Source organism: Leishmania braziliensis, chromosome 28 (assembly GCF_000002845.2).
Source record: "Leishmania braziliensis MHOM/BR/75/M2904 complete genome, chromosome 28".
Taxonomy (NCBI): domain Eukaryota; phylum Euglenozoa; class Kinetoplastea; order Trypanosomatida; family Trypanosomatidae; genus Leishmania; species Leishmania braziliensis.
Window position 1 is genome coordinate 328562 of NC_009320.2, and position 25846 is coordinate 354407.

Below are 25846 nucleotides of genomic sequence, written 5' to 3' on the forward strand. Positions count from 1 at the left end.
GTGCCTCGATGTTGTTTTTCACTCTCTCACGTTTCTTCAACGTTGCCGCCACATTTTGTTTTTATTTTCGCCTCCAACCTCAGTCTTGTACTCTTTTTCCTCAGAGCTCAATTGCATGAACGAAAACGAGCAGCGCGTCCTTACACAAGTGCGCGTGCCTCGCGCAGCCCAATAAAGGTATCAGAGGAAGAACGACTGATGGAGGAGATGAGTGAAGGTTGTGGCTTTATGCAGCCCTTCATTCTCTTGTTGCTACTGCTGTGCTCATTTCCACGGCGCCGCTCTTCTTCATGTTACCCCTTTCGTTATGTCTCTCTTTCTTTTAATCATCCGTGAGCCTTTTGTTGTTGCTGCTGGCGCTCTTAAGGGCTATTATGTCTGCCCGTGCCTTCGCGTCTCTCTTTGGTTCATCTCCTTTCCTCTTTCTTTCCTGCCGTCGGCAGTCCTCTCTCGAGTCTCTCTCTCTCTCTCTCTCGAGTCTCTCTGAGCTGCGTTCTGTTTTTGTTGTTGTTTGTTGTTTGCCTTTCCTCTGTTTCCTCGTTTCGTGGTTGGTCTTCTCCCCCTCCCCTCCTGCCACCCAACTCTCCCACAATGTACATTATTCGCTCTACTTACGCTTCTTTTTTTTGTCCACGTGCTACGCCGTTGAGCGTCTCTCTCGGCCTCACTATGTCAACACCCGAACACGTACACCCCATCATCAGAAAGCAGACGAAAAAGGAAGCTGCGCAGACGGTGACTGGGGCGTGTGCACACAGGCACAGACACAGCTGCAGCACACGCGTGATAAGCGCCTGCCGTGTGTGTGTGTGCTGCTTCTCGTTCAAACCCACGCTGATCGCCTACTTCCATTACTCGGGCCCTCTGCTGCTGTTGCTGCTGCTCCTCTATTTGTGCGTGCTTCCTGGCACCCCCCCCCTCCCTTGTTTTTTCCTGCAGCTCCCAATACGGATAGGTGAAGGTGCACCGTCAAACCCCACTCAATACCTCTCTTTTCTCATCTCCCCCCCCCCCTCTCTCTCTCGCGCGCGCGTTTTGTTCTTTGCGTTTTCGCCAACAACAAAAAAGACACTTTTTCATATATTCGTCCTCTCGTGCTGGAGGTGCTCACCTCTACCTCCGCAACCTACGAAACAGACGTGCGGTTGCGTGTGCGTGTGTGTCTCGTCCTGCACTCTCTCTCTCCTTCCCTTATACCGGTGTGTAGAGACGACTGTGCCATCTTGACACGGCATCAGATTACTGAACGCCAAGCGAAAGAAAAAGAGCGCCTTTGGTCAAATGACTCTTTCCAGCAAGGCAGACACTGTTGCGCGCTTCCGCGCCGAGGATAATGTGTTCAACACGGATGACTTCAAACACGCGTTGGGCATCATCGTCAACCTTGGCAATCCCCCCAGCGCCAAGAGCGCGGATGGCGTCTACTGGCTCTTCGAGCTCGCTTTCCACTGTAAGAAGGTCCTCTGGGATGACTGGATCGCCAGCAGTCAGAGTGACGCTTTTCGGGAGTTCACAGAAAGCGATAGGTTTCGTCAAGCTCAAGGCCTGCTCGTGAAGGTGCTGGACATGGATGGGGATGGCAAGATCACCCCGAAGGACTTTCAGATCATGTACGATACCCAGCTTACTCCTGCCCTTGACCGCAGGCAGGGCATCCTCAACAAATGGCTGCCGTTCACCGGACAGTGTGTCTTCGGTTTTGTAGTGGGCCTCGACATAGGGACGCGGGCGCTCAACGCCTACAAGGGCAAGTACTGGATTGCTGGCACCGGCATCCTCGCGTATACCTGTGTGCAGTCTCTAGCACAGCAGAACAGTCTAAATCGAAATGCCCTGGAAAACGTCTTCCGGGAGAAGGTGCGTCAGTTGATGGACGTGAACGGGGATGGTGAGATTAACCTGAAGGACATCAACGCCCTCGTGGAAAACCCCATGTGCTTCATGGCAACAAAGCTAGGCCTCGGAGGCTTCGCGCCAGGAGCGGCCGGATACGCATCCCTCGCACTAGGTTTTCTGCTCGGCGTTCGTGTCATCTAAGTCTGCACACGTGTAGCTGTCTGGTTTTCTCTAGTTCTGCTAAGTGGGTGGCGACACCCTCGCCTTACTATTTTTTCTGCTCCTTGTCTTTTTTTTTTCGCATTCGTGTATTTCGATCTTCTCAGTCCTCTTCCTTCATACCACATCAGCACACACGCCCTTCTCGCTTCTCTCCCTCCCCCCCCCCTCTCCTGCTTCCGACTTACTCGCCCACATACATGGATGGGAAAATGGCGGAAAAGGGGGCGAGGTCAGTGACTGAGGTAACTGCGATATCTGTCAGAACGATGGTTCTTACTAGTGCGCTGCCTCGTATGTAGATCAGCGGAGGGCATGGGGGACTGAAGTATCTTATTATAACTTGCACTGTGAAGTATGCCCCATGCAGCAGCTTCACCTGAGCCTTTGATCTTGCCTTGGTACCTTTTTTTCACGGTGAATCGCATCTTGCCCTCTCTCCATCACCCCTTCTTTGTTCGGCGCACCCTCTGCGCCGCCGTCAAGGACCCCAGTGTCATGCGCTGCTATGTGATGGGGGTTGGAAGACAGGGGCTCTCTCAGCTTTTCATTTCGTGTAAATGTCGAAGATGGAGTGCTACACAAAACAGTTGAGCGTGTGATAGCCGCTTCTCTCTTACGGCGTGCGTCGCTTTTTCTCTGCGGTTCGTCTCATTCTCCGTTTTCATCTCGAATTCTTTTTTTGTCTTCTTTGCACTTCCTTTACACCCCCGGATGCTAAGCGGCAACAGACCGTACCGTACCACCCTTCCCACTCCCTCCTCGAGGACTCCCCGGATGTTTCCGTAGCTATCCGCTCCTGCATCACTATCAAATCCACCGCCTCTGATGTAGTTTTAACCTCCCGTAAAAGGAGAAACCTGAACAGAGCGCGCGCGCCGCTCTCTTCGCGTGGCCTTCCACTTCTCTACTACGCGCGTTATTTTCATTTTTATTTTACCTTTGTTCAGTGCTTCCACTGATCATCTGTGTTCCCGCCGCTGTGGCTCGGCTGCTCAAGTATGTGCGTATGTGTCTGTGTGTGTGTCTGCATACTCGCGCGCGTTGGTATGTGATTGTAAGTGAGTGTGCACGCGTACGTGAAGGGAAGCTTGAGAAGAGTGACCCCCCCCCTGTGACTTGTGCGATTATCTTCATCTCTCCAACCGTAATGGCGTTCGCGCGCATATGCGGCCTTCCTCTGAAGGAATAGGGAGCCAAATGACATGGAAGAACAAAACAACGCGGCAGCAGAAAATAGCCTTGAAGAAGAAGACGAGAGATGCCACTACTTCAACAGTGTCGACGGTGCTGCCGAATACGGCTCCTCCTCTTTTCAGAGAAGGAAGGGGAGGTTTTTCCTCGATGCTGTCGGCATTAAGCGCACGTGTCACTCTACCTCGTTGTTTCGTGCGCTAGTGAACTCTGCGCTCGTGCCTTTAGCTAGGACTCCACGTTCACGCCTGAAGACTCCTCTCCACGAACTCTCCTCTTACACCCTGCCCCTCACGTTCTCACGGATCGCAGCATTACATCGGGCCTGAGAGAAGGGGGAAAAAGGAAAAAGAAAAAGAGGATCGCTACAGGCCAGCGTTATGTTTTCGTCATGCACGGCGCTGTACGCGCGTGCCCTGGTGGATCGCAAGTCCCCAAAGCTCTGGGGAGCACCCGGCGCGCCGATTATTCGCATGCGCGGTCACCACGTAACGTGGAAGTTTCAGTCGTATGATATTTTTGTCGAACACACGCACCGGCGTCGCAACTCCGACATTCGTCTTCTGCACTACCTAGGCAAGCACTGCCCTCACCCGCAAAAGTCGTTGTGGTCGCCTGACACACCAGTCACGCAGGACCGTCACTTGTTTATGTTGACCACTGTTGACGTGGACGCCTTCAAGTACTGGTTTGGTGTCAAGCGATGCCGTCTTTCCGTAGGCCCCTGGAACATTCTCGCTAAATCGGGGCTTCTCCCGCCCTCTTACAAGCAGAACTCAAAGCTCATGCCGAAGCCGATCTTCGACAAGGAGCACTTGATGAGGTACTACTTGGCGAACCGAAAAGATCGGCGGCAGATGGAGCGGGAGGACTACTTAAGCTACAAAAATAGCCTGGTGAAGTCGCCAGAGGAGCGCGCCGCGGAGCGGCCGGTGGCACCCTTTTTGTAGGATCTGCTGGACACTCCAAACGCGGCGGCGGCCGCCGCCGCCGCAGCAGCCAGGCACGTCCAATGAGAGCCGTCGACGAGAGGTACGATGGGTCGAAGCACCCAGGGAGCCCAGTCGCGATGCTGCATCTCGCTGGCAGCTTTGTCTCGCATATCGTGTGTGTTTGTGACTCGCGCGCTCTCCCCGTGTGCCTGTCTGCGTTCTCTCGTCTTGGTGTGCTTCTCTCCCTATGCTGCTCGGTGTTTCTGCGGCATTTGTAGACCGCTGTGGCGGACAACGATGGGTGGTGATTACACGTTTATATAGCATGTGTGTGTGCGCGCTTGCATGTTGGAGTGCGTGGCTGATTCATAACTGGATCTGTTGCGGGTGATCCACACAGAGAGGGAGAGCGCGCGCGCAGAAGAGAGACAACCACCGATATCAGTGGAAACAGCAAAAAAAAAAAGAAAAAGAAGGGCACAATACAGCGCCGCAGCCAATGCGGCCATCATAAAAGACGTCCCATCTCTGCAGCTGTCTCTACTGACAAAAGACGCTGCCTGCCCGTATGTCGTGTATTGTGAGTGTGACGGGCGAACCGAAAGGAGCGAACCCACGTGGACTTCTCCATGCACCTCAGTATGGCAGGTGCTTAAGTGGTTATGGTTGTGTACTCTCAATCTGTTGAGTGCATTCACCCCCCCCCCCCCAGACACACACACGCGAGAACATCACACACATTATGAAGGCGCAGTGTTTATTCCCATCCACTTGTTTGCCAGACGATGAAGCGACTCGCCATTTAATTCTCTCCGTACTTCATCACTCCCCCTTGTTGCGTTTCTCTGGTTGCCCCTGCGCCTCTCTGTGTGTGTGTGTGGGGGGGTACCGTCGGATTTCCTGCCCTTACTTCGACAGTGTCTTTCTTTTTCCGTTAGTCCCCCTCCTGCTGTGGCGGTAACCTTCACTATCGGTGTATTGCTGGCATCGTCGTTATCGCTGAGCTGAGCCAGTCCATCACTCTCTCTCTGTTCTTGATTTCCTTAAGAAAGCGGAGCGACACCCTCACCGATCTTTTGTTGTTTCACTCTGCTTCGCTTCCCCCCGCGCCTCCGTCTCTCACTTCTTGTGCTAGCTCCTCTCCCGCCCTCCTCACCTACAACGCCATTCGTGAAGCCTACATAGGCACGAGAGAGGGATGGAGTCGCCTATCAACCCAGTCGTGTGGCAGGTGCTCTTCAACGCTGCTCTCGGAACCCTCTCGGTCGGCACCCTCTACTCCGTCTACCACCAGAGGTATGACATGGAGTCGGTGCAACGCACGGCGTTCCTGGAGCTACGCAAGGCGGACACTGAGGAAGCCCGTATGGCAAAGCTGACGGAGCTGCAGGCGGCGTGCAGGCCGGAGGCGGTCCGCCGCCAACCCTCTGCTCGCATGAGCGCGCTCAAGTACGGCGCTCCCATTGTACAGATGGCGAAGCTGGAGAAGGATGGCTCAAATGTGGCGAGTGTTTGCATGGCTGTCAAGGTCATTCTGTATATCTACGGCCCCAACGCTGAGGGTAGGCAGAAGCTAAACAGCCTCGACGGCTACAAGGTGCTTCTAACCACTCTGAGCGAGGCGCAGCGGCAGGGAGAGGACGACCTGATGGGGGACGTGGCCCATGCACTGGATGCCCTGACCGAGGTGGACGATTCCGAGGTAGTCCTCGACACGGATGTGCCCAAGGGAAGCGAAGGCACGGCCACGTTGGCTCGCTTGCCGGCCACCGTCAAAATGCTGCGCATCCTCGACCCCGAAGGCCCTGTCACGTTTCTTGCGTCTCTCACGGGTATTTTTGCCAACATCTGCACTCTCACGGAAGGTGCCGTCAACATCGGCAGCGGCGTAGACGGGCACAGCGGCATGTCTTTTTTCTTGCGGCTACTCGACCACGCTAACCGCCGCGTCGTGGCGAACGCTATCACCGTGGTGCGCTTCCTCGCTCGTGCCCAGGTCTGCCAGGAGGAGCTGATCGAAGAAGAGAACATGGCGCGCCTGGCGGACAACCTGCAGGTGACCGGCGAACCGGTGATCGTAAACTCTATCCTAACGATTATCCTGGTGATGGCCGGCAGCAAGAAGTATGGCGATGCCTTCTTCACTTGTGTTGCCTCCAGCACCATTCTCACCACCCTCTTCGAGCTGTGGATGCGCTCCCCTGAGAAGTCGCTGCGTAGTCGTGCGGAGGTGCTCTCGAGGTTGCTGCTGCGTATCCCGCAGACGGCCCCCGCCATGGCTGCCCTCTTCGAGCGCTTCCGCCCGCAGCTGGAGGAGCGCCGCCGACGGGATGAGGAGGAGTACAAGCAGCAGGTGCAGCAGGCGCAGCAGAGCCAGATGATGCAGAGGCTGATGATGGAGCAGATGGGGATTGACCCCTCTATGATGGGATAGGCGCGGCAGGCGCTAGAAACATCCCAGGTGCGCTATTAAGTCACGCCAAACAAGGTCAAGCATCACGATGCAGCCGGGCTGTCTAAAAGATCAGTGCAACGCCTGCACGTGGAGAGCTGCCTCGCTGCAGTGCACCTTCACGGCTGCGGATGCACATGTGCGCGTCAGAGCCGTGCGGTCATCTTTGTCTCTACCCCGCATTGTTTCCTGAGGTTTTGGGGTCCTCTCTCTCTCTGTGAAGAAACTCGACGTCATCGCCATTTTCGCCTTTTCTTTGGTGGTTTTGTGCGTGAGTCGAAAGGTCGTCGTGTCTTCGACGGCGTGACAGCGGATCCCCTGCTGGGTGGGCTGTGCCGGCTGTACGCGCGTCTCTCGTTTTTTTTCCCTTTCGTTTGTGTGCATGTTGTATCGCACAAAAGGCGTACCACGTGCGTCGTAGCTCGTTGGTTAAGATCTAAAAAGGCTGACCGCGTACTGTTTACTCACATATCCGTATCCACTCAAGCAGTCGCACGCAGTGTGTGGAGAAAATAGGGAGATGAGGAAGGTCTTCGGAGCAGTGGCGTGCTGCTCTGGAATGAACGAGGGGTTTCATTGTTAGCTCATGGCGATAGGCAGCAAGGAGAAGAAAAGAGACGGATGATTCTATGAAGAGACAGACAGGCGTGATCGAGGACGTTACGTGGCCGTGGCGTACGTGTATGTGTGTGGTGCACGTCGATGCGACACGTCGTGTCTTTTTTTTTTCTGTGACTTCTCGACTGTTTCTCCTTGCGTCGTCTCCCTTCCCCCCTTTTTCGCCACACACAAACTATAAAATTCTACGAGAAATTGCACGCGCCGATAAAGCTGACACGATCACGACGATAAGATGAGTTGCAACACCCAACACAGCGCATGAGGCACATTGGTTGTTGTTTTACCTGGGAGGCGCGTGTGTATCACCGTGTGGTCAGGGAGCTGCACGTGCACGTGAGGTGATCTCTGCTGAATTCCCTGACACTCTTCCCCCATCAGAAAATGAAGAGCACCCCAGTCTCCCTTCACACCTTTCGAGAATGCGTCGTTGCTCGCACGCCAGAAGAGAAGAAAGAGGAAGGGCGCAGAGGCTTTGAGCGAAGTACACTTACCTCCTTCCGTTCCCCGCCCAGTTTCATTTCGCTGCACACTTCCTCCCCCCACCTTGCCTGCAGGGATGGTCAGGGCGCGAATGCGTGCGTGTCGTCCTCCCCCTCCTCCCCTCTTTGGCTCCCCTCTATTGAGCTGGACCTCAAGCCCACACCCTCCCCTCTTCCACCTCACTCCTTTCGTCTCTTTCCATCGCCCTTGTCCTTCCCCCACGCACAAACTCCTCTCCGACTCCGCTGGCTCGCCTTCGTTTCGCTTCGGTCTGCGTTACTTTCTATTTTCTACACGTTTTTTTTTTCTTTCTGGCGACTCTCTCTTCTGATTCGAGAAGCGTGTCGTTGTTTCCCTACGCGTGCCCACACGAGGTGAAGTCTCCTGCGCGCCTACGTTGGTGCAAACCAGCACTCCACGAGCGGCTTTTGGAGTGAGCACATCCGCTGCACCACTACGCAGAAAAAAAGAAAGGCACCGGCGAATGGCAGATCACAGGAAACAACCGCGTCAAAACATGGTGGAGGACGAGACAGCGGCCGAGGCGCTAGTGGAGGGGGAGGAGGAGGTACCGCTGTGCCAGCACAATGAATACGACGTGACGCTGTCCCTAGAAGATCGCGAAGCGAAGTGGGGCTTCTCCTTAAGCGAGCTGCAATCCGCCGTGAAGGTTGTTCGGGTGCTGTTCTACAATCCTGACCTCTACGTTGGCGACCCCTACCTCTCTGACAGCCGCCTCTACACAATGATCACCCGTGACCGGAAGACGAAACGCGAGAACCGCAACACTTTCAAGGCTATCATGAGTGAAGAGAAGAGTCGTCGCAAGCGCTACCTGCGCCAGCAAGATATCGAGGCGGTACGCCGCACTGCTATGAAGCGTGAACGCGACGAGGCGCTGAGCGCGCTGCTTCTCACGGGCAGCGAAGAGGCCGGTAACCGTGTAGCACCGCTCCTGCTCGTTGAGCGGCCAAAAGTGTCCGAGCTAACCGGGAGTGAGCACGGTGATGACGGCTTGAAGGATGAAGCTGCAGGCGCCGCTTCTGCAGCTAATGGCAATGTGGAATTTCATGCGGGCAATGTGAGCCTTTCTGCAGCGGAGAAGGAAGTGCTGCGGCTTGTCGGTGCCTTTGAGAACCTTCTGCGCCTAGAGCAAGCCCTACGCGGAGAACCGGTGGAGGGCTACGAAGGCGTCAGCGCAGCACCAGCAGCCACTGCGGCGAATTCTTCCACTGCGCCGTCATCATCAGTGGCGTACCCACCCGTCACCGGCGGAGAGGGCGACCCGTTTGCGCCTAGCACGTCCTCCTGCACCAGTGTAAAGAAATCGAGAAGGGAGGCAGAGGCGTCCACAACTGCCCCCACCGCAGAGCTGGACTGGCTCGTGATCACGCAGCTCACCGCACAGGTGTACCGCTATCTCCCGCACTCGTACGGCTCCCAGATGCCGCCACCCTTCTTTGACGGCGCCGTGCCGGCAGACGCCGTCAACTCCCCTCTTGAGGTGCGCAGCTACGTTCGCGGCGTGAAATGTGATGTGGCGCGGCGTGCGGCGGCGCTGGTGCACCTCGCGGGTGAGATGACACCGCATAATTTGCTGGCTACCACCGGAGGCACCGAGCCTGTGTCGCTTTGCTCTCTGTTTGCCTCGACGCACCGCGATATCATTGTGCGCACCCCTCTTGCCGAGCTGCAGTCCATTGATGGTCTTCGTTCGTTGATGGAGGGTGACCAGCCCAGCACAGCGTCCTCGCAGGTGATGGCTGTGGTCGACGTGCCGCTGGACGACCTGCTACGGGCGCTCGAGCTGGTGCTGCTGGAAGGGGCTAGTGACAAGCGGTTCTGCCCAGTTCCCGCGGCCGCTGAGGGAGACTCAGAGCCGGAGAAAGAGCGCGCGCGCACGCAGCAGCTTTGCGTCGCCGAGCAGACGCTGCACTGCTTCATCGCACGTCGCTTGTACGGCTCTGCCAAGGTGCGCGGCTGCGGCCCCTCGCCGGTACTGATTCAGCGAAATCCTCCTACCTCCTCCTCTGAGGAGCCGGACGGGTACTGCATCTACGACGATGTGCAGCGCTACGCTGTGGAGCTGCCCGAGGATGACACGCAATTGAAGCTGAGCAAGTTCATTGGATGCCACATCTGCAAAGTGCGCTACAACCGCCTCCACCCGTACTACTACAGCATGTGCCACCTCTGCGGCGAGTACAACTACAACAAGCGCCTCATGGCGCGCGACTTGCGCGGAAGAACGGTGCTCCTCACGGGGTGCCGCATCAAGATCGGGTACGCAATGGCGCTCTCGCTGCTTCGCTGCGGTGCCACGGTGCTCGGCACTACGCGCTTCATCCACGAGGCAGTGGCACGCTTTCAGCAGGAGGTTGACTACAGGCTATGGAAAGACCGCCTGCACCTTTTCTCACTCGATCTGCGCGACATGTGGGTCGTCACGCAGTTCTGCGCGTTTGTGCGGCAGAAGTACAGGAAACTGTTCGCCATCATCAACAACGCAGCGCAGACGATTGCGCGGACGCCGCAGTACACGGAGCACCTTCGCAACATTGAACTGAACCCGCCGGCTGCTCTGCAAACCAGCATCCAGAACGATGCGTGCGCCGCTGAGTGGCACAATTTTTTCTGCCATCACACAACCGTCACGGTGGGGCAGCCGCTATCGATTGAGTACCACCCGAGCCTGAAGCCCTTTCTCGACACGGATCAAGCTGCTCGCCACGAGGATGCGGGTGCGAAAAGAAGCAATAATAGCGCAGGACCGCAGCCTGGCATCGCCGCGAGCGAGATGCCACTGTTGGTGGACAACAACGTGGCGGCCTTGCATGTGGCGTGCGACCGTACCCTTATCTTTGACCGCTACGACACGCAAGCGGAGGAGAGCGACCACCGTGAGAAGAACTCGTGGGTGATGAACCTCGCTGAGGTGCAGGGTAGCGAGGCGGCCGAGGTGATGGCCATCAACGCCCTCTCCCCTTTTATTCTCAATGGTCGCCTCAAGGTGTGCCTGACAGACCACCAGGGCGATGCCGTGCCGAACGAGCCACGCTTCATAATCAACGTCTCGGCGATGGAGGGACAGTTTTACCGATTCAAGCAGACGACGCACCCGCACACAAATATGGCCAAGGCGGCGCTGAACATGATGACGCGCACGAGCGGCGATGACTACGCAGCGGCCGGAATCTACATGAACTCGGTAGACACCGGTTGGATTACGGATGAGTCTCCAAAGCTGAAGAAGGATCGACGGACAGAGCAATTTATGCTGTGCCCGCTCGACGAGGTGGATGCGGCGGCACGATGCCTGGACCTCATCTTCACAAACAGCCGTGTGTATGGCATGTTCTACAAGGACTTCAAGGAGATTGTATGGTAGTCTTGACGGTAGACGCGTCAGGGGCCCAGTTTGCGGTGGTGGTCTGAGCCCGCCGGATGTGCGACAACGCAGAGGATTGCGGTGCAGTGGTAGTAAATGTGCTCTTTGTCCTTACGTGCCCCTCTTTTCCTGATGTTGCCACCGTTTGGAGGCTCACAGCTCTATCAAACGGTTCGTTTGCTCGCCGTGGTTCCTCAAGCACTGAAAGAGGAATGCACGTCTCTCTCTCTCTGTGTAAGGGTGTGCTGATGTCTCTGTCTCTCTCACTCTCAAGAAGCCATGCACCTCTCCCCCCTCCCTCTTTCCCACGCGCGCAGACGTACAGGGAGACAATGCAGACCTCACTTGTGTTCGATTAAGTGGATTTAAGTTCATGCCCTCTTTTAACAAATTATGATCACTTTAGTGTTTCTCCTTCTTGCGTGTCTGTGCGTGAGAGAGAGAGAGAGCAAACAGTGCTGCGCACATATATGTCGTACAGCGCACCTCACTCGCCTCACCACCCTTCACTTGCTTGGTGTTTTCCCCGGTGAGTAACTGTAGTGAATACGGCAAGGCTCGAACGTGTGGTGGTGATCTTAAATACTAATGCACAGGGAGTACCGGTGGGCCACCGCGACACAGGAAAAGCCAAGGCGTTGCGCTCATTCTCAGTTGTCTGTTCGTCCGCGATGTTTTTCTAGCGATGGTGACGCAGTGGTGCATCGTAGTTCTTGCACCTCCCCGGTGCACTCTACGCGGATGGGGAGTCTCTCACTCTCACTTCTGGTTAAAATGCTGAATTTTTCTTTTCTGCCACTCCTCCTTGATGTCTTACGGCCCATTTTTTCTCGCTGCACCATCGATCCATCAGTCCTCTGCTCCAGGCCCACGCAGGACCTCCCCTCGCGCGCACGCGCTCCGCACATACTCGTGTTCTTTCCTTTTTGTTTTTTTTTTTCCTCACCCTTTTCTTTCGTCTTTCCTTTTTTACGCAGCAACATGGCATCCGAGTATGCCGCCGCCCCTCGTGAGGCCTTCACCATGCCCCGCTCAGAGTCCAAGTTCTCTGTGCCCGCGGTGGAGAACATCATCAAGGGTGTCTGTGAGGACATGATCGGCCAGGAGCGACCGTACGTCTACGAGGAAGCACAACTGCTCATCAAGGACTTGTGCGCCGAGATCCAGCAACAGACTGTGCGTCTTGGCTACGATCGGTACAAGCTGGTCACTCATGCAACGGTCACGGAGGCCGCTAGCCAAGGCATGCGCGTTGCCTCGCGTTGTCTGTGGGACCCGGAAACGGACAACTACGCGTCCTACACGTACTCGAGTCAGTACATTCATGTCATCGTCGTTGTCTTTGGCGTTTACTGGGAGTAACGAAGAGACGGAGAGCACACGAAGCAGGCGATGGAGGTGGGGCTGGCGAGGAGAAGGGAGGGGTGAAGGACTGACAGAAGAGCGCATCGAGGAAAACTCGGCAGGGCGGCAGGGAAGGGGAAATATAGTGAAAAGAGACCCAGGATGTAATCTTCGATGTCTGTTCATGTTCAACACACATGTGTGCGCGCCGCGTGAGCTCCGCTGCTTTGTGCGCCTCTCTCCTCCCTCCCTCCCTTTCTTGCTTCTCGTCAGCTACGGTGTCCCTTCTCTCTATGTACCTGCGTTCACTTGGAGACAGGAGGGGGCGCGTTGTGTTCCCCTCTGCGTTTGCTGCTGACGCTGCTGCGCGGAACTCCTGCTCTGCTTCGTGATGGCTGTTGACAATTCTGCTGAGTGGGGGTAGTTGGGCGATAAGAAGGGTTGATGTGTGTGTGTGTGTGTGTGACTGTGTGTGTGCGTGTGTGTCGGCATCAATAGCAGCATCTACACAGCAGGCGGTGAGCACTCTTGCACGGTTCGGTAGTCATTGGTGCGTCTTTCTGATGTACAAGAGAACTTGAAGCTCAATTCACCTAGACAGAATAGAGAGACATGGTGGAACTGTATGCACCTCCATTGAAAGGCAAAGGCCCAGTGCGGTCAGCCGCCTCCTCCACCCCGTCAGTGTGCCGCTTTCTCACTCAAGGCGAAGCATACGCCCGCGTAAGCACAATGAGGAACTGACGAAAGTGATGCTCGCTCTCACGCTCTCCTTTTCTTGTCTTTGCTTACCCACATCTTCCATCTCTGTCCTTCTTGCTTTTTTCTTTTTGCTCTCTTTCTCTGTCGTACCACACACACGCACACACAACCACATGCACGCATACGCGCTGACAGGGTGTACTGAGTGAACCTCTTTCCAGCCACAACGCCACATGTCCAAGAAACAGGAAGTTAAGGAGTACGGCCCGAACGTGAAGAAGGGCGAACTTGTTTACGGCGTCGTGCACATCTTCGCTTCCTTCAATGACACGTTCGTGCACGTGACGGACATGTCAGGCCGCGAAACGTACGTGAAGGTCACAGGTGGTATGAAGGTGAAGGCCGATCGCGATGAGTCTTCTCCCTACGCTGCCATGATGGCCGCCCAGGACGTCGTGGCCCGCTGCAAGGAGTGCGGCATCAATGCCCTGCACGTCAAGATGCGCGCCGTCGGTGGAGTGCGCACCAAGTCCCCTGGCCCTGGCGCCCAGGCCGCCCTCCGCGCACTCGCCCGTGCTGGCATGAAGATTGGCCGCATCGAGGATGTCACCCCGATTCCGACCGACTCCACCCGCCGCAAGGGCTCCCGCCGTGGTCGTCGTCTGTAAGGAACAACGCATGCACCTGTGCACGCGCCTGCGGACCGCCTTTCGAATGCGGGCCTACTCCGGCGGATAACGGTGCGCGTGTGCTGATTCTGGGCGAGTGCGCCGGCAAGGGCTTACCTCTGCGCACTTGTGTCACAGACAGGAAGAAAAGTGTAAGCGCATGCGCACGCACGTATGCGGCCACCGGGGGTGGGGCCATTGAGTGCGATGTTACCCCTCTCCCCCTACTAGACGGAGTAGTGGTAGCCGTTTCCGTGTAAAGTTATCCCACTCCATCCCTGCGAGCGGGTTAGGCTGTGCCGGCTGTGGGGGTACTGGTTGGTGGGGCCACTCGTGCTGTCGCACTTTGGTGGTGTCTGAGGTGCAGCCGTGGCGTTCACGGTGGGCTCGAGTCGGTCGGTCGGTCGGTGTCTCACTTGAGGCTCGCCTCGCTTTCTTTTCGCCTGATTTGGTTTAATTTTTTTTTTCGGTTCACGTTGCCAATAAAACGAAAACGAATGGCACCGCTGGTGTGGTGGGGACGCGCTGGCCATTTACCCATCTCGTCGGAAGGAAGCTCGTGGACAGCCGCTGTGCGCGTGTGTCTCTGGAGCGCGTGCGGAAGGTGTGCGGGGGAGGGGGCGGGGTAAAATGGGGGCAGCCCACGGATTTCCCCCATTCTGCGTGGTCACATATGCACACCCACTTGCTGGCCAGGAGAGGCCTGCTATGAGGAATACAAACGGGGAAACGGAGAAGCGAGGACACCTGCACTGGCGGGCCGCAGTCGCGGTTGCAGAGGCGTAGGGCATACAGTCTAGACTGTCTCGGTCACCGCGCCACTTTACTAATTTTATTACCGCTCTGCCTCTGCCGCTGCACCGGCACCTCTGCTCTCAAACTCTCTGTTCTTCAACATCCTCCGGTCCCCGCTAGTGCTCGTGGTCCGATGGCGGTGACCCTCCCTTTGCTGCCTACCTTCCCCATCTTTCTTTCCGCTCTACGTGGGGCTGCCCACCCTGTTCATGGTGTTTGATGCATCCTCATTGACCTCCTCTTATTCTCCCCACTACACCCTTTCTCATCCCTCACACCACCATACTGAGCGATGCATTCATTGCAGGTTCCTAATCCGCTGCTTCACCCCTTTCAGACGCCTATTCACCGCATCATACAAAAGTGATTGGCGTGTCGGTGTCTGTGGGCATATCGTGGCTACGTGCACTTCGACGCTGGCGCTCGAGTGTGATTGATAGTACGCATGTGCGGTGGGCGCCGTGAAACACCACGCATCGCAAGAATTACATCCACATCCAAACAGCCACGAGCCGATATTGACAGAAAAGCGTCAAATCAAAACACAGCCAGCAATGAGTGCCAACGTGAACTTCTCGACTGGCTCATGGAAGACCAACGCGGCGCCGTCAGCACCGGCCGTGTCGGCGTCCGCGGCACCTGCCCTCCAAAACAGCGCGTCGTCTTCTTCTAAGAGCAAGAGTCGCATGATCTTGCCATATGAGGTGCTCTTCAACCTCGTCGGCCGTCGAGTAACAGTGGTGCTCACGAAGGGTTCCCAGGAGCTGGAGGGTACTTTGGAGTCTGTAGACAGTGATAAGGGTGACATGCTGCTGTCTGACGTGGTATGCTACACCTGGGAGCCTTTGCGCTCATCGGAGGAGGAGGAAACCACCGCGGCTGCTACAGGCAAGGGTCAAGGCACACTTAGCGCAGTCGCCGAGAGAGAGGGGTACTACAGGTGCTTTGGAGGTGGGCAGCGTCGCGAGCTGAGCCGGTGCAGCCAGGCCATGGTTAATAGCGCATTCGTCGCCCTCATCACACCCACGCTCTTCATACCAGAGTAGAGGCGGTCTGCGTTGCGAGCTCATAGACACACGTTCATTTGACCTCTGTTATTGCGGGGTAGGTGGAGGTCGTGGATACTGCGCGTGTGCCTGCGGGTGCGTGATCCTCCCTGTGTGCCTCTCCCGAGTGCGCACCTTTCCTTTGCCTCCCTCCTCTTCGTCTGTTTCACTGCGCTCCGTACGGGCCGTCTCTCCTCTCCTCCCCTCCCTCCGCAGGCCTTCTCCTTTGTGCACACATTCAGAAGAAAGCAAAAAAAGAGAGACAAGCGCCGCTGGCGGAGTCGTTGCAAGAGAATGAAATGGGAAACACAAGAGGGGGAAGCGAGACTGAGTCTCTCGTTCTCTCTCTGCGTGCGAGTGAATTCAGTTACAGAGAGCATCTGCTCTGCTGAATCGCCGGACTCTTCGCTCTGCGCTTGCTGATATATATATATATATAACTCTCTCTTGTTACTCTCTGCAATTCATCGTCCCTTTCTTGCCACCGATGCCCTCTACTCTGTCACTACAATCATTGCTGCTTTCCTTTTCGCCACCTCTCCGTGTCGCTCCTCTTTCCCCTACCCACTTTCCCTTTCGCCACCATCATCGCTGCGGGCTCTTTTTCGCGGGGCCTGTGCTAGGCTGTTTATTGAAGGCTTTGTTTTCTCTCTGAGAGGGCGCCGCACCGGATCTTTAGCCTCTCTCCCCTCCCCTCCCTTCCCCCGCCTCCGCGTCCTCACCTTTCACACCCTCGACAGTACACCCTTGGCTCTGCGTGCGTCTTTGGGGGTACGTGCAGAAGTCAGCCCATTTAATAGTCCACTTTGATGCAGTAGGAATTCATCACTGAACCATCTGAAGGAAAGTGGATCATGTCTCGCTGCACAAGCAGGATGTCCGGTGGGGTAGCCCGCGCCAACCTGGTGGACCATGGCGTCTACTTAAAGCCGATGAGCTTGAATCCCTTTCTCGGCACCGTCCACGATGGGACGAGCACCGGCTACTTCCAGGGCTTCTCAGCCAAGCCGATCCATTGGCTGTATCGCTTCCGCTACAACTTGTTACCGCAGGGAGTGTCGGGCGGCTTCTTCTCGCGCAACCCCTACGGTCGCTTCGTGCACTGGCTCGAAGTGAGCACGATTGAGAAGATACGATTGCAGCTGCAGACGGTGGAGTCGATGCCAGTCTCGGTGATGACGACGATTGTGGTCCTCTACTCGCTGTGGTTTTCGTACCGCCTCACCTTCCTGCACCCCGACATCACTCTGTACAACCTCGTCCTGTGGTCCACCAAGCCGTGGGTGCAGCAGCAGCGCTTCAACAAGAAGATCAACATTGACCAGCAGGTCTACCGCTGGGTGCACCGCGTGCCGGAGTTCAACTCAAATGACCCCATTCGTGAAATTTATAAACTCGGGGTCGGCGCGAATGACCCATATCTGGATCACGTGCGAGGCATGGGCCGCGAGAAGGAACTCATCCTGTACGAGCACGAGCGCAGGGGTGGGGCTGGGAGCATCCTTCCTCTCAGCGTCCCACACGAGGACCACAGTGGTCACAACCCGGGTCCCCTGACAGCTGGCCAAGGTGTGTGAGAGCGCTCCAGCACCTCTGTCCTCTACGAGCTGCCCATATACCCTTCCCTCCCTCGATTTCCGGGACATCACAACACGCTGGCCTTTCCGCAAGTGCAGCCGCTTCTTCTGTTGCTGCTGCTCTTACTCGCGTGTCTCTGTGTGTGTGTGTGTGTGTGTGTGTGTGTGTGTGTGTGTGTGTGATGACGTGCACTACCGTTTTTTTTTTTTTCTTTGCTGGTTACTTTGATCATGGAGGGAAACACACACGTAGGCGCGTACGCATTCCACCCGGGTCGTACCACTTGTCGGCCCTTCGTTTCTTTTTCTGGGCGTTTTGCGAAGTGCTTCTTGGCGGTGGTCTGGCGCTCTTCCTTCTCCCCTTTTTGCTCTCGTTTCCTCTGTTTTCCACAACGATGGCCCACACACACACACACACACACACACAAACTTCTCCCTCTTTGCTCTTCTCCGCTTCCCAAGCCCACCCCCCTTTTCTCCCCCCCTCGTTCTCGGTGTAGTCCACATCCTCTGCCGCAGCCTTCCCTTCTTTTCTCAGCCTTGTGCCCACATAGTCAAACAGGCCGACTTGTAGGTGCTGCGGAAATGACAAGTGGTTCCGCAGATGACCGCAATGGCATTCACCCACACCGAAAGACTTGTGTGGACACAGTGCGTAGAGGCGGGGAAAGAGGGAAACGTGATGGAGTTCCAGAGTGCGAAGTGCAGAAGGGGGAAACAGAGCCACTCCCCTTGCTTGCCGGGAAGGAAGCAGCACCAAAATGAAAATGAATCAAATCTGTGAGGTACACGAGACTCCTTCTTTCTCACAGAACGAAAAACTTAAACCGCCCTCACTTAGGCCCTTACACGCAGGAGACAGGCACAGAAAATGATGATACACGAAGGAGTTCTTCATGACGAGGACAACAGCCGCACAGCTGGCCGGCCCACCGGAGATGAATGCGTGAAGTTGGTGATCAGGTGAGAGGCCTCTACCATCGAAATGTTTTCTTCTTTCGCTTTCGCTTTCCCTTACCCCTTACTAGGATTAGTCTCTTCTTTGTTTTCTGTTTCTTTCTTTATCTGACAGTGAACAATCGTTTTTTTCCTCTCCTCTCTCAATGGCTATACCCCGACTCCCGTCTCTTGCTCGCTCTTAGCCTCCGTACACGCTTGCTGTCATCTCTGTCTACCTCTCTCTATGTGTCTTGGATGTCCCGGTGCGTTGGTATGGACGTGCGTGTGTGTCAGTGTTTGCAGCACTCCACAAACAACAGCAGCCACAGCAAGTAGTGCCTCATTCCCTGACGCTTCCCTCCTTCCCCTTGAGGACATATCCGGCGCTTCTCTGTGCGTCTGCCTGCTTGGGCATCTCCTCTTTTGCGTTCACTCTTCGCTAACCTCTCGCATATGTGTGGGGGACTGTTGGCAGTTTTTGCGTTTTTTTTCTTTTGCTTCGCGCGCTCCCTTCTGTTTCTCTTTGGGGGCCTCCTCTCGATGTAGCAGCCTTTTCGTTTGGTTCTTCTTTTCTACCGGTCCTCGGTCTCTTACCACCACCATCACCAACACAACCACCACCGCTGCTGCTGCTGCCGCCGCCGCCCCCCCTCCCTCGCCCTCACTCGGCACGTCGATTGTGTAGGTGCGTGCGTGTGCGTTATTTAGGTTCCCTCTTTTTTTTTCCTTTGCTCCGTCTGTTAGAAGTCTCCCCTTCTTTCCGCTCACTGCGGTTTTTTTCTTCAGCGTCCAGCTATGGCGCTAGTGAGCACCGCCTCTTCCACCTCCACCATAACATTGAGGTGAGAGGATGAGCGGTGAGTCTACGTGCGTATGCATACATGCATACCAGAAGAGTGGTGATGAGTAAGCGGATGATCAGGGAAGAGGTGCCGAGGAGGTAGGCAGCTATGCTAAGAGCGTAGGTGGAGATTGGCATACATCGACAGAGGCAACATTCTGCATATCTTGTCAGCCTTCTTCACAGTTGCGTGTGTTGGCTGTGCTTCCACGGATGCGCGTGTTTCATGAGCAGGAATGGTGACTGGCCGCGTTGCTTTTCCCTCTCGGACTCCGATTTTGCAGATTCACTGCTGCGCCTCATTCTTTTGCGTCCAGCGCCGGTGCCCCATGCCGACTTGTTGACCGATTGTACGTTGATGGTCTTCCTCGCTTTTTTTCTCTCTCGTGCTTTCCCTCAGAACTTCCTCACGCGTAGTCTTTTCCCTTGTCATCGCCTCCATCAAAATGCAACACACAGATGATACGCGTCACGTGTTCAATACCCCCCCCCCCCCCACACACACACACAGAATGCTGCGACAGGTGGTGGGCGAGGTGCTGATTCCGGGTCTCTCTTGGTTCTCTCATGGCGCTTCCTTTCTGTCGAGCTCGTCTGCGACGTTCGCTCATCGTGGTGAGGTGCGCGCGTGGGTGCTTTGCGCAGCATTTATGCTCTGCGGCTGCCCCCCGTTTCCTCTGTCGGGCCATCGGTCAAGCGTGCGCTCGCGGGGAGGGGAGGAGGGAAACAAAAAAGAGTAGTAGGCGGCTCATGTCTGCCCCCACGTCAGCCCTCTCTTTCTGTGCCCTTTGTCGATGCCCCTTTTCCCTCCACGAGTCACGTGCGTGGTATTCGTGTGTGACTGTTCAAATGACATTTTCTCTGCAGACACTGTCGTTTCTGGATAGCCCGTCCTCCTGTCCTTCACTCCCTCATTCTCATGCCCTCTCTGGTTCTTTTGCTTCATCTTCCGCGAAACCGGCACGTGATTGGTAATGGCGGCCTCGCTCATTCTCCCTACAAAGTCTAACTCATGCGCATGTGCGTCTGCGCGTGCGTGCTGTATGACACCGACCACCCACTCACGCACATTCACAAAAGACAGGCCATCACAGCCAACAGCGGAAAAAAAAAAGAACAAAAAGAGGGCCAAAGGGGGGGGGGGAGGAGCAGCCCCTACAATGCCTGTTTCCACATACACGAGCAATTGTGGCTGCGGCGTTGATGACACACCAAACGAGCTGCACCCTCTTTCTGTTTAGCTCACTTTCACGGCCCCACTCACCACACCAGGCACACTTCGCGCTTGTGTATTTCACGCATATGTACCATCGCTGCCGTTAAAGGCTACACAACTGGCAAGAGAGAGAGAGAGAGGGGGGGGAAGGCGAAAAGGGATAGAGACGGAAAAATCCTCTACCCAAATGACGACATGACTTTTCAGTGCCTGGCGATGAAGTCCATTGGGAGGAGGGTGAAGAGAAGCAGCCCAGGACGCCACGGCGTCGTTAGGAGTGTGCGCCGCATCGGCTCACTTCATCTGACACGGTCGTGTTTCTCTTGTCAACGGAGAGCCTGAACTCGTACTTCAGTATCGGCATCGCCGATGGCACTTTGTTCGCGCTTTGCTTTCACGCCTTTTTGACGAACTTGAACGCTGTCGGTGTTGTCACTACACCAGAGCAGTATCAGTGATTATGTGAGTATGGCCGAAACAGTTGCTGGTAAATGGAAATGCGTGCCGGGTGGCCCTCAGCGCTGTTTTTTTCCTCGCCGCAGTGGTACCGTGCGCACCTGCGTTCATCGGTCGTGGGCATGCGATCCTGACGGCGGCAGCACTAGACACCTCGATGGAGCCGATATGAGTGAAGCATACACCTCTCCGACATTTGTGCTCGATCGCCGCAGCGGTAACAGTAGAAGCCATGACGAAGATATCCGCGACTCCCCACTCACCGAGGTGGCGACGCTGAGAGCGTCGCGCTCTCGATGTCCGTTGGCGTAGCTTCGGTGAGCCTCGCACTACACCTCGAGAGCCTTTCTCTCCATAGCCCCCTCGTGCTTTGATTTGGCCATCTTCTTCTGCTCCATTGGCCGATCGTGGGTCGCACCTAAAGCGGACCCCGTTTACTTCGTCGGCTTTGCTGTGCGTTGCGTTTGAGTGTTCCCACTCGATGTCCTCGGCTTCTCGGGGCATGTGATGGAAGGGCAACTGTGGCAACTGCCTTTTGTACCGCTGGGGGGGGGGGGGAGCCACATCGAGAGCGGGTATTACGCCCCGCGCGTCGCGCTGTGTCTCACAATGTCTTCACAACTTAGGGTCGACGCATGCGGTGGAGTTGTGGCGTGTATGTCTGGCAAACGTGGTTGGTGCCTTGTCTCCTTACCACCACCACCGCGTTTGCCTTTCATTTATTTATTCACATTAGCGAAGGCTGGGGGGGGGAGAGATGGCTTGCTGCCTGTCTTTCCAGAGAGGCAGTGCAGCTTTGCTGAGATAAGCGCGCCTATTGCCCACCTGCTTCTTCCCGTAGGGGCGCCTTTACTTTTCTGTCTATTCCCTCTGTCTTTGTTTGCGCTGTTGTTGTGCTCCAGAGCAGCTTCTCTCTGCACCACCGAGCCTTGGTGAACACGGAGAAGTGCACAGATCGACAATACAGACTCAGCCAGGCATGGAGACGAGCCAAGCAGACATTCCCGCGCCACCAGTGTAATCGCTGCACAGTGCTGCCCTGAAGGAGAGGGGGGAGGGCGGGGCAGTGCGGGGCGACTTTTCGCCACTCTTCCTTCCTTGAGAGATGGGCAGAGAGGCTGGGAGGGAGGAGACCACATAGCGTACGTAGAGGAGGAGCAAAAGAAGGTCCGTCGCTGGTGACCGGTGTGTGGGGTGTGTGCGTTTGATGCTCAAGCATCCTTACTAGGGAACCTTGGACTAGAGGAGAGGACCTATGGAAGGTGACGGGTGAGCGAGAAGAAGGATGGGTGCATGTGTGTGTGTGTGTGTGTGTGAATCTTTTGCTCTGTTGCGGGGGTGTAATCCGCTGCTTCCCTCGAGACCCTTCTCTTTCTTGCATCTGTGTGCACACGCAGCGTGCAGCTGCTTCATTCGCGTGGCCGTCACCCCCCCCCCCCCGCATCTGTGCATCCTACTCCTATTCCTGGTGTGCTTCGTTCTCCCCTACCCTTCCCGTGGCTCTTTGTGTGATGTGAGGGCAGCGACATCCCCCCTTTCCTCCTTCCTTCTTTCCCTTTTCTCCTCTGCCTTCTCTCTTCTCATATGGCGCCTTGCCTGCCGTTTTTTTTTTCCTTTCGCTTCCCAACGCGTAGGTGGTGAGTAACGTGAGCGAGACAATCCGCACTGCGCAGAGCGTGGCTATCGTACGAAGAAACACGCCGAAGTCGTCCAGGAAGCATTCTTCCACAGAGACCCACTCCCAATACTTCGTTTTTTGACTTCTCTCGCAGCTCCTCATGCTGTGGACCCAGCGGACCTTCTTGGTGGCGGCCGGCGCAGGGGCAGCGCTGAGCGTGGGGCACTACCTCGTCAAGGTGCGGTCCATCACTGGTCAGGTTCCCGTGCATTTCAACCTTTTCGGTGTTCCAGACGGCACTGCCGCGCCGTGGGCATTTGCCCTGTACCCAATCATCTCTCTGGGGTTCACCGCAGCCGTGGTATGCGCTATGTTTGCCCCAAACGCCAGGATAGTGCTTCTACCAGGTTCTGTAGAGCACGTCTCGACAAACACCTCGTTGTTGTGTGGACAAGTTGCTGTCTTGGCTTGCCAATACTACGCTGCACGTATCGCGGAAGGCAGCGCTGACCGGGTGCCGTTGCCAGCGATGTACGCGTTATACGGCATACTGGCTGCCGCATCAGCTGCTGTACTGGCAACCAAAAGTACGGCGCATTCTCGGTGATCACGTAATCCCCCCACCCTCATTTGCGGGGTCTTGAGTGACTGCCAAAGGTGTGTGTGTGTGTGCCCCAATTCACCACCCCAGGGGCTCACAGTGCATTTGCCGCTCTTTCGCAGGCACTTATTGGGTGAAGCTGACATACCTTTCACAGGACGAGCCAGGTTGTTTTAAGGTGACATTCTGTTTCTTCCGCCACCACTCGACAGGTACTCCACCCACGAACTTACCGACGCACCCCCCCCTCATTCTTCTTTACATTATTTTACTGCTTCCGTTGTTGCTCTTCATGGCATGTGATGGCATGTCAATTGCGTTCTTCTGTGCGCGTGTGTGGGCGGATACATGAATGTGTGCCAGGGTGGAGCTTTGTGCTCTCCCACATCCTGACTGTGTCACCTACACGCGCTAATACAAGTCGACCCACGTTGTTGTGCATACCTGACGAAAAATTCCCTAAAGGTCATGTCGTGTGCGTTGTCGCTTGTTTGACATCAGAAGTGCAACTGTGCAATGTTATGAGTGCGCTGCAAAGTTTATGAATGGGTCTCAAATGCGTATCAAGCAAAGTAGGGCACACATTATCACGTTCGCATGACGGAGGACAATGAGGCCAGAACCACTGCAAGGTAAGATGGCGTTCTGAGCCATATGGGCGCATATGAATATGACTGGAGCCTTCCCCTCTTCATCGCCCCGTTCATCGATACCTTTCTGCAACCCAATGTAATGCCGGCTGATGCTGTAAAACCCCGTCGCCCCCCCCCCCCCCCCACACACACACACACCACAGTCTCCAAAGGAAGTTTGCATAAAATGCAACCCGACAGACGATCAAGAAGGAGAAAGAAAGTGACGCTTTGAGCAGCACGACGGGCTAAAACAAAAGTTCAGAGCGTGGCAGGGGCCAGCAGAGAAGACAGTCAATCGGTAGACCCTTTCCTGGTCATTGACTGGGAGTCTGAGGAAAGATGTAATCGCCGTCGTTACCGATACGACTCCGAGGGTTGCCTGTCCGTGAGGGCGGTGCATCTACTCGGACAAGCCCGCACATATCAGCACAGTAACGTGAGCAGCGGTATCACGAGCAGTTCGAGCGGGCCACTTGCGATGGTTGAGAGAGCTGCGGTTGATGCCAGGCGCCCTGCTGAGCTTCGACCTGCCGAAGGCGGTCATTTCCATCTGGGCGTGCGAACGGCAGGGGCGCGAGAGTGAAAGCGGCCAACCGCCTCAAGAGCCCCTGTGTTGGCAAAGGGGGTGGTGGGCCCACTCCGCCTTCCCCTGCACGGGAGTCAGCTAGACCAATGCGATTGATCGATTTCGCCGGAGCTCTGAGCAGCGAGCGCCGCGAGGAGGTTCGGGCGAGAAACCAAGACGCACCCGTCTGCCCCGCTGCGCCTCGAGGAGACGAAGACACCTCACAAGGAGCTCTCGGGAACCCAGCCGCGCGCCGCACTCGTTCTGAAGCTGGCGTGGGACTCCGCACAAGGGGTGGGGCAATATCCGAGGGTTCGGAGAAGTTGCCGGCGACTTCCGTGTGCGCATCTCACGACCCGCCATGGAAAGGGTGCGAAGCTCCGCGGGCCGTATGCGGCAGGGGCGCCGTTGCCGCAAGAGGACGCGCTGCAGCTTCTGAAGCGGGTGAAGTGTCGACGTCCACCGCAGCGCCTCTTTGTGGACGTGACGCGCTGGTACAGACGTGCGCCCGCCAAGCCGGTTTCGGCGGAGGCCAGCCGCAAGGGCGGGCTGCAGACCCGCTGACAAACCATGGGTATCTCACAGCGAAGCACTCGGCACACGCAGAGCCCCGAGCTGCGATGCTGTTTCTGCAGTCCCTGCTGTCAGAAGGGTTGGTGGGGGCCAGAGGCCGGACACTGCGCATCGCACCGGCCACGGGTCAGCCTGCAATCGTGGCAGCACAGGGGATGCACCACGGCTTCGGCGGAGTCGGAAGGGGCCACTGGCTTAGCCGGCCGCGCGCGCACACAAGAAGCCTCTACTTATCAGAGGGGGGGCGGGGTAGAGGTAGCGCTCTTTAGCATTGCAATCCAGCAAAGCTTGGTGAATGGCCTGCCGCGCAGCCTCGCCAAGGACTGCGGCACCACTCGAGGTGTCACGCGCCGCGTCGCCGACGACTCGGCACTGCCTTTACTCGGGCCTGAGAAATCTCCGCTATGCGGGCAGGCACTTGAAAGGCTGTTCCCGTTGGTGGCAACGCGGCTTGGCGGGTGACAGACTTCTCTCAGCTTTCGTTTTTCTATGCAGGGCTTAGCGCGGGATCGCTGACTTCATGCGCAACCGTGGGGGGGGGCGGGGGAGTCGCCGCGGGGACTTCTAGTCCGGTACTAGGCCCCTTTTCGCTATGGGCTTGCACCGTAATCCCACAGGACCACTGCAAGCCGGCCCCGCCGTCGACATGCTGGGCAGCCCCCCCTCCGCGAAGAACTCAGGAGAATCTTCCCTCAGCCCCCTTGTTCCCACCGGCGCTGAGAGCACCGACAATGTGCAATGCACACAATACTGGACACAATACAAAGTGAAGCACTCATACGCCCACGCGCAGAGACGCGCGAGGGCTGATGAAGGAGGCCCATGAGCGTAGCAAAGGATATGCTGATTTAGCTCCCCAAATGTGGAGGGATGTGAAAGAAGAACAGGCGACTAGCAGGAGTGTCTGTAGGATGCATCGCATTCGCTTCACATCTTCACCTTCCCTCTCTACCTTCTCTCGATCAACAGGAGTGGGGATATATTCACGATAGATCGCGTTGCTCTTCAGTGCAGTGGTGACCGTCCACTCCTCTCTGCCAATTGCTGTGCTGCGCCTTTCCTTGTGTTCCACGTGGGCTTGGAGTACGTGCTAGCGACGGCGTACTTACAGACGCGGTGCAATGCGTGAAGACGTCGCAGTCGTCTTG

The 25846-nt window shown here is 56.3% G+C and overlaps 8 protein-coding genes across 8 annotated transcripts; all 8 read left to right on the forward strand.

Annotated features, from left to right (window-relative positions):
• Window positions 1–1281: 1281 nt before the first annotated feature.
• On the forward strand, window positions 1282–2037 carry LBRM_28_0980 (hypothetical protein; the record flags this gene model as incomplete). The annotated part of the gene is made up of 1 exon (XM_001566079.1): window positions 1282–2037. The coding sequence occupies one exon, from the start codon at window positions 1282–1284 to the stop codon at window positions 2035–2037; it is 756 nt and encodes a 251-aa protein (XP_001566129.1).
• Window positions 2038–3629: 1592 nt separating this feature from the next.
• On the forward strand, window positions 3630–4199 carry LBRM_28_0990 (conserved hypothetical protein; the record flags this gene model as incomplete). Its single annotated transcript, XM_001566080.2, has 1 exon — window positions 3630–4199. One exon carries the CDS (start codon window positions 3630–3632, stop codon window positions 4197–4199), a length of 570 nt encoding a protein of 189 aa, XP_001566130.1.
• A 1180-nt stretch (window positions 4200–5379) lies between these two features.
• Window positions 5380–6615, forward strand: LBRM_28_1000 (conserved hypothetical protein; the record flags this gene model as incomplete). Its single annotated transcript, XM_001566081.1, has 1 exon — window positions 5380–6615. The coding sequence occupies one exon, from the start codon at window positions 5380–5382 to the stop codon at window positions 6613–6615; it is 1236 nt and encodes a 411-aa protein (XP_001566131.1).
• Window positions 6616–8218: 1603 nt separating this feature from the next.
• Window positions 8219–11122, forward strand: LBRM_28_1010 (oxidoreductase-like protein; the record flags this gene model as incomplete). Its single annotated transcript, XM_001566082.1, has 1 exon — window positions 8219–11122. One exon carries the CDS (start codon window positions 8219–8221, stop codon window positions 11120–11122), a length of 2904 nt encoding a protein of 967 aa, XP_001566132.1.
• Window positions 11123–12103: 981 nt separating this feature from the next.
• On the forward strand, window positions 12104–12484 carry LBRM_28_1020 (conserved hypothetical protein; the record flags this gene model as incomplete). The annotated part of the gene is made up of 1 exon (XM_001566083.1): window positions 12104–12484. The coding sequence occupies one exon, from the start codon at window positions 12104–12106 to the stop codon at window positions 12482–12484; it is 381 nt and encodes a 126-aa protein (XP_001566133.1).
• A 917-nt stretch (window positions 12485–13401) lies between these two features.
• On the forward strand, window positions 13402–13836 carry LBRM_28_1030 (40S ribosomal protein S14; the record flags this gene model as incomplete). The annotated part of the gene is made up of 1 exon (XM_001566084.1): window positions 13402–13836. One exon carries the CDS (start codon window positions 13402–13404, stop codon window positions 13834–13836), a length of 435 nt encoding a protein of 144 aa, XP_001566134.1.
• Window positions 13837–15185: 1349 nt separating this feature from the next.
• LBRM_28_1040 (conserved hypothetical protein) lies at window positions 15186–15677 on the forward strand (the record flags this gene model as incomplete). Its single annotated transcript, XM_001566085.1, has 1 exon — window positions 15186–15677. The coding sequence occupies one exon, from the start codon at window positions 15186–15188 to the stop codon at window positions 15675–15677; it is 492 nt and encodes a 163-aa protein (XP_001566135.1).
• An 854-nt stretch (window positions 15678–16531) lies between these two features.
• On the forward strand, window positions 16532–17254 carry LBRM_28_1050 (conserved hypothetical protein; the record flags this gene model as incomplete). Its single annotated transcript, XM_001566086.1, has 1 exon — window positions 16532–17254. One exon carries the CDS (start codon window positions 16532–16534, stop codon window positions 17252–17254), a length of 723 nt encoding a protein of 240 aa, XP_001566136.1.
• Window positions 17255–25846: the final 8592 nt, after the last annotated feature.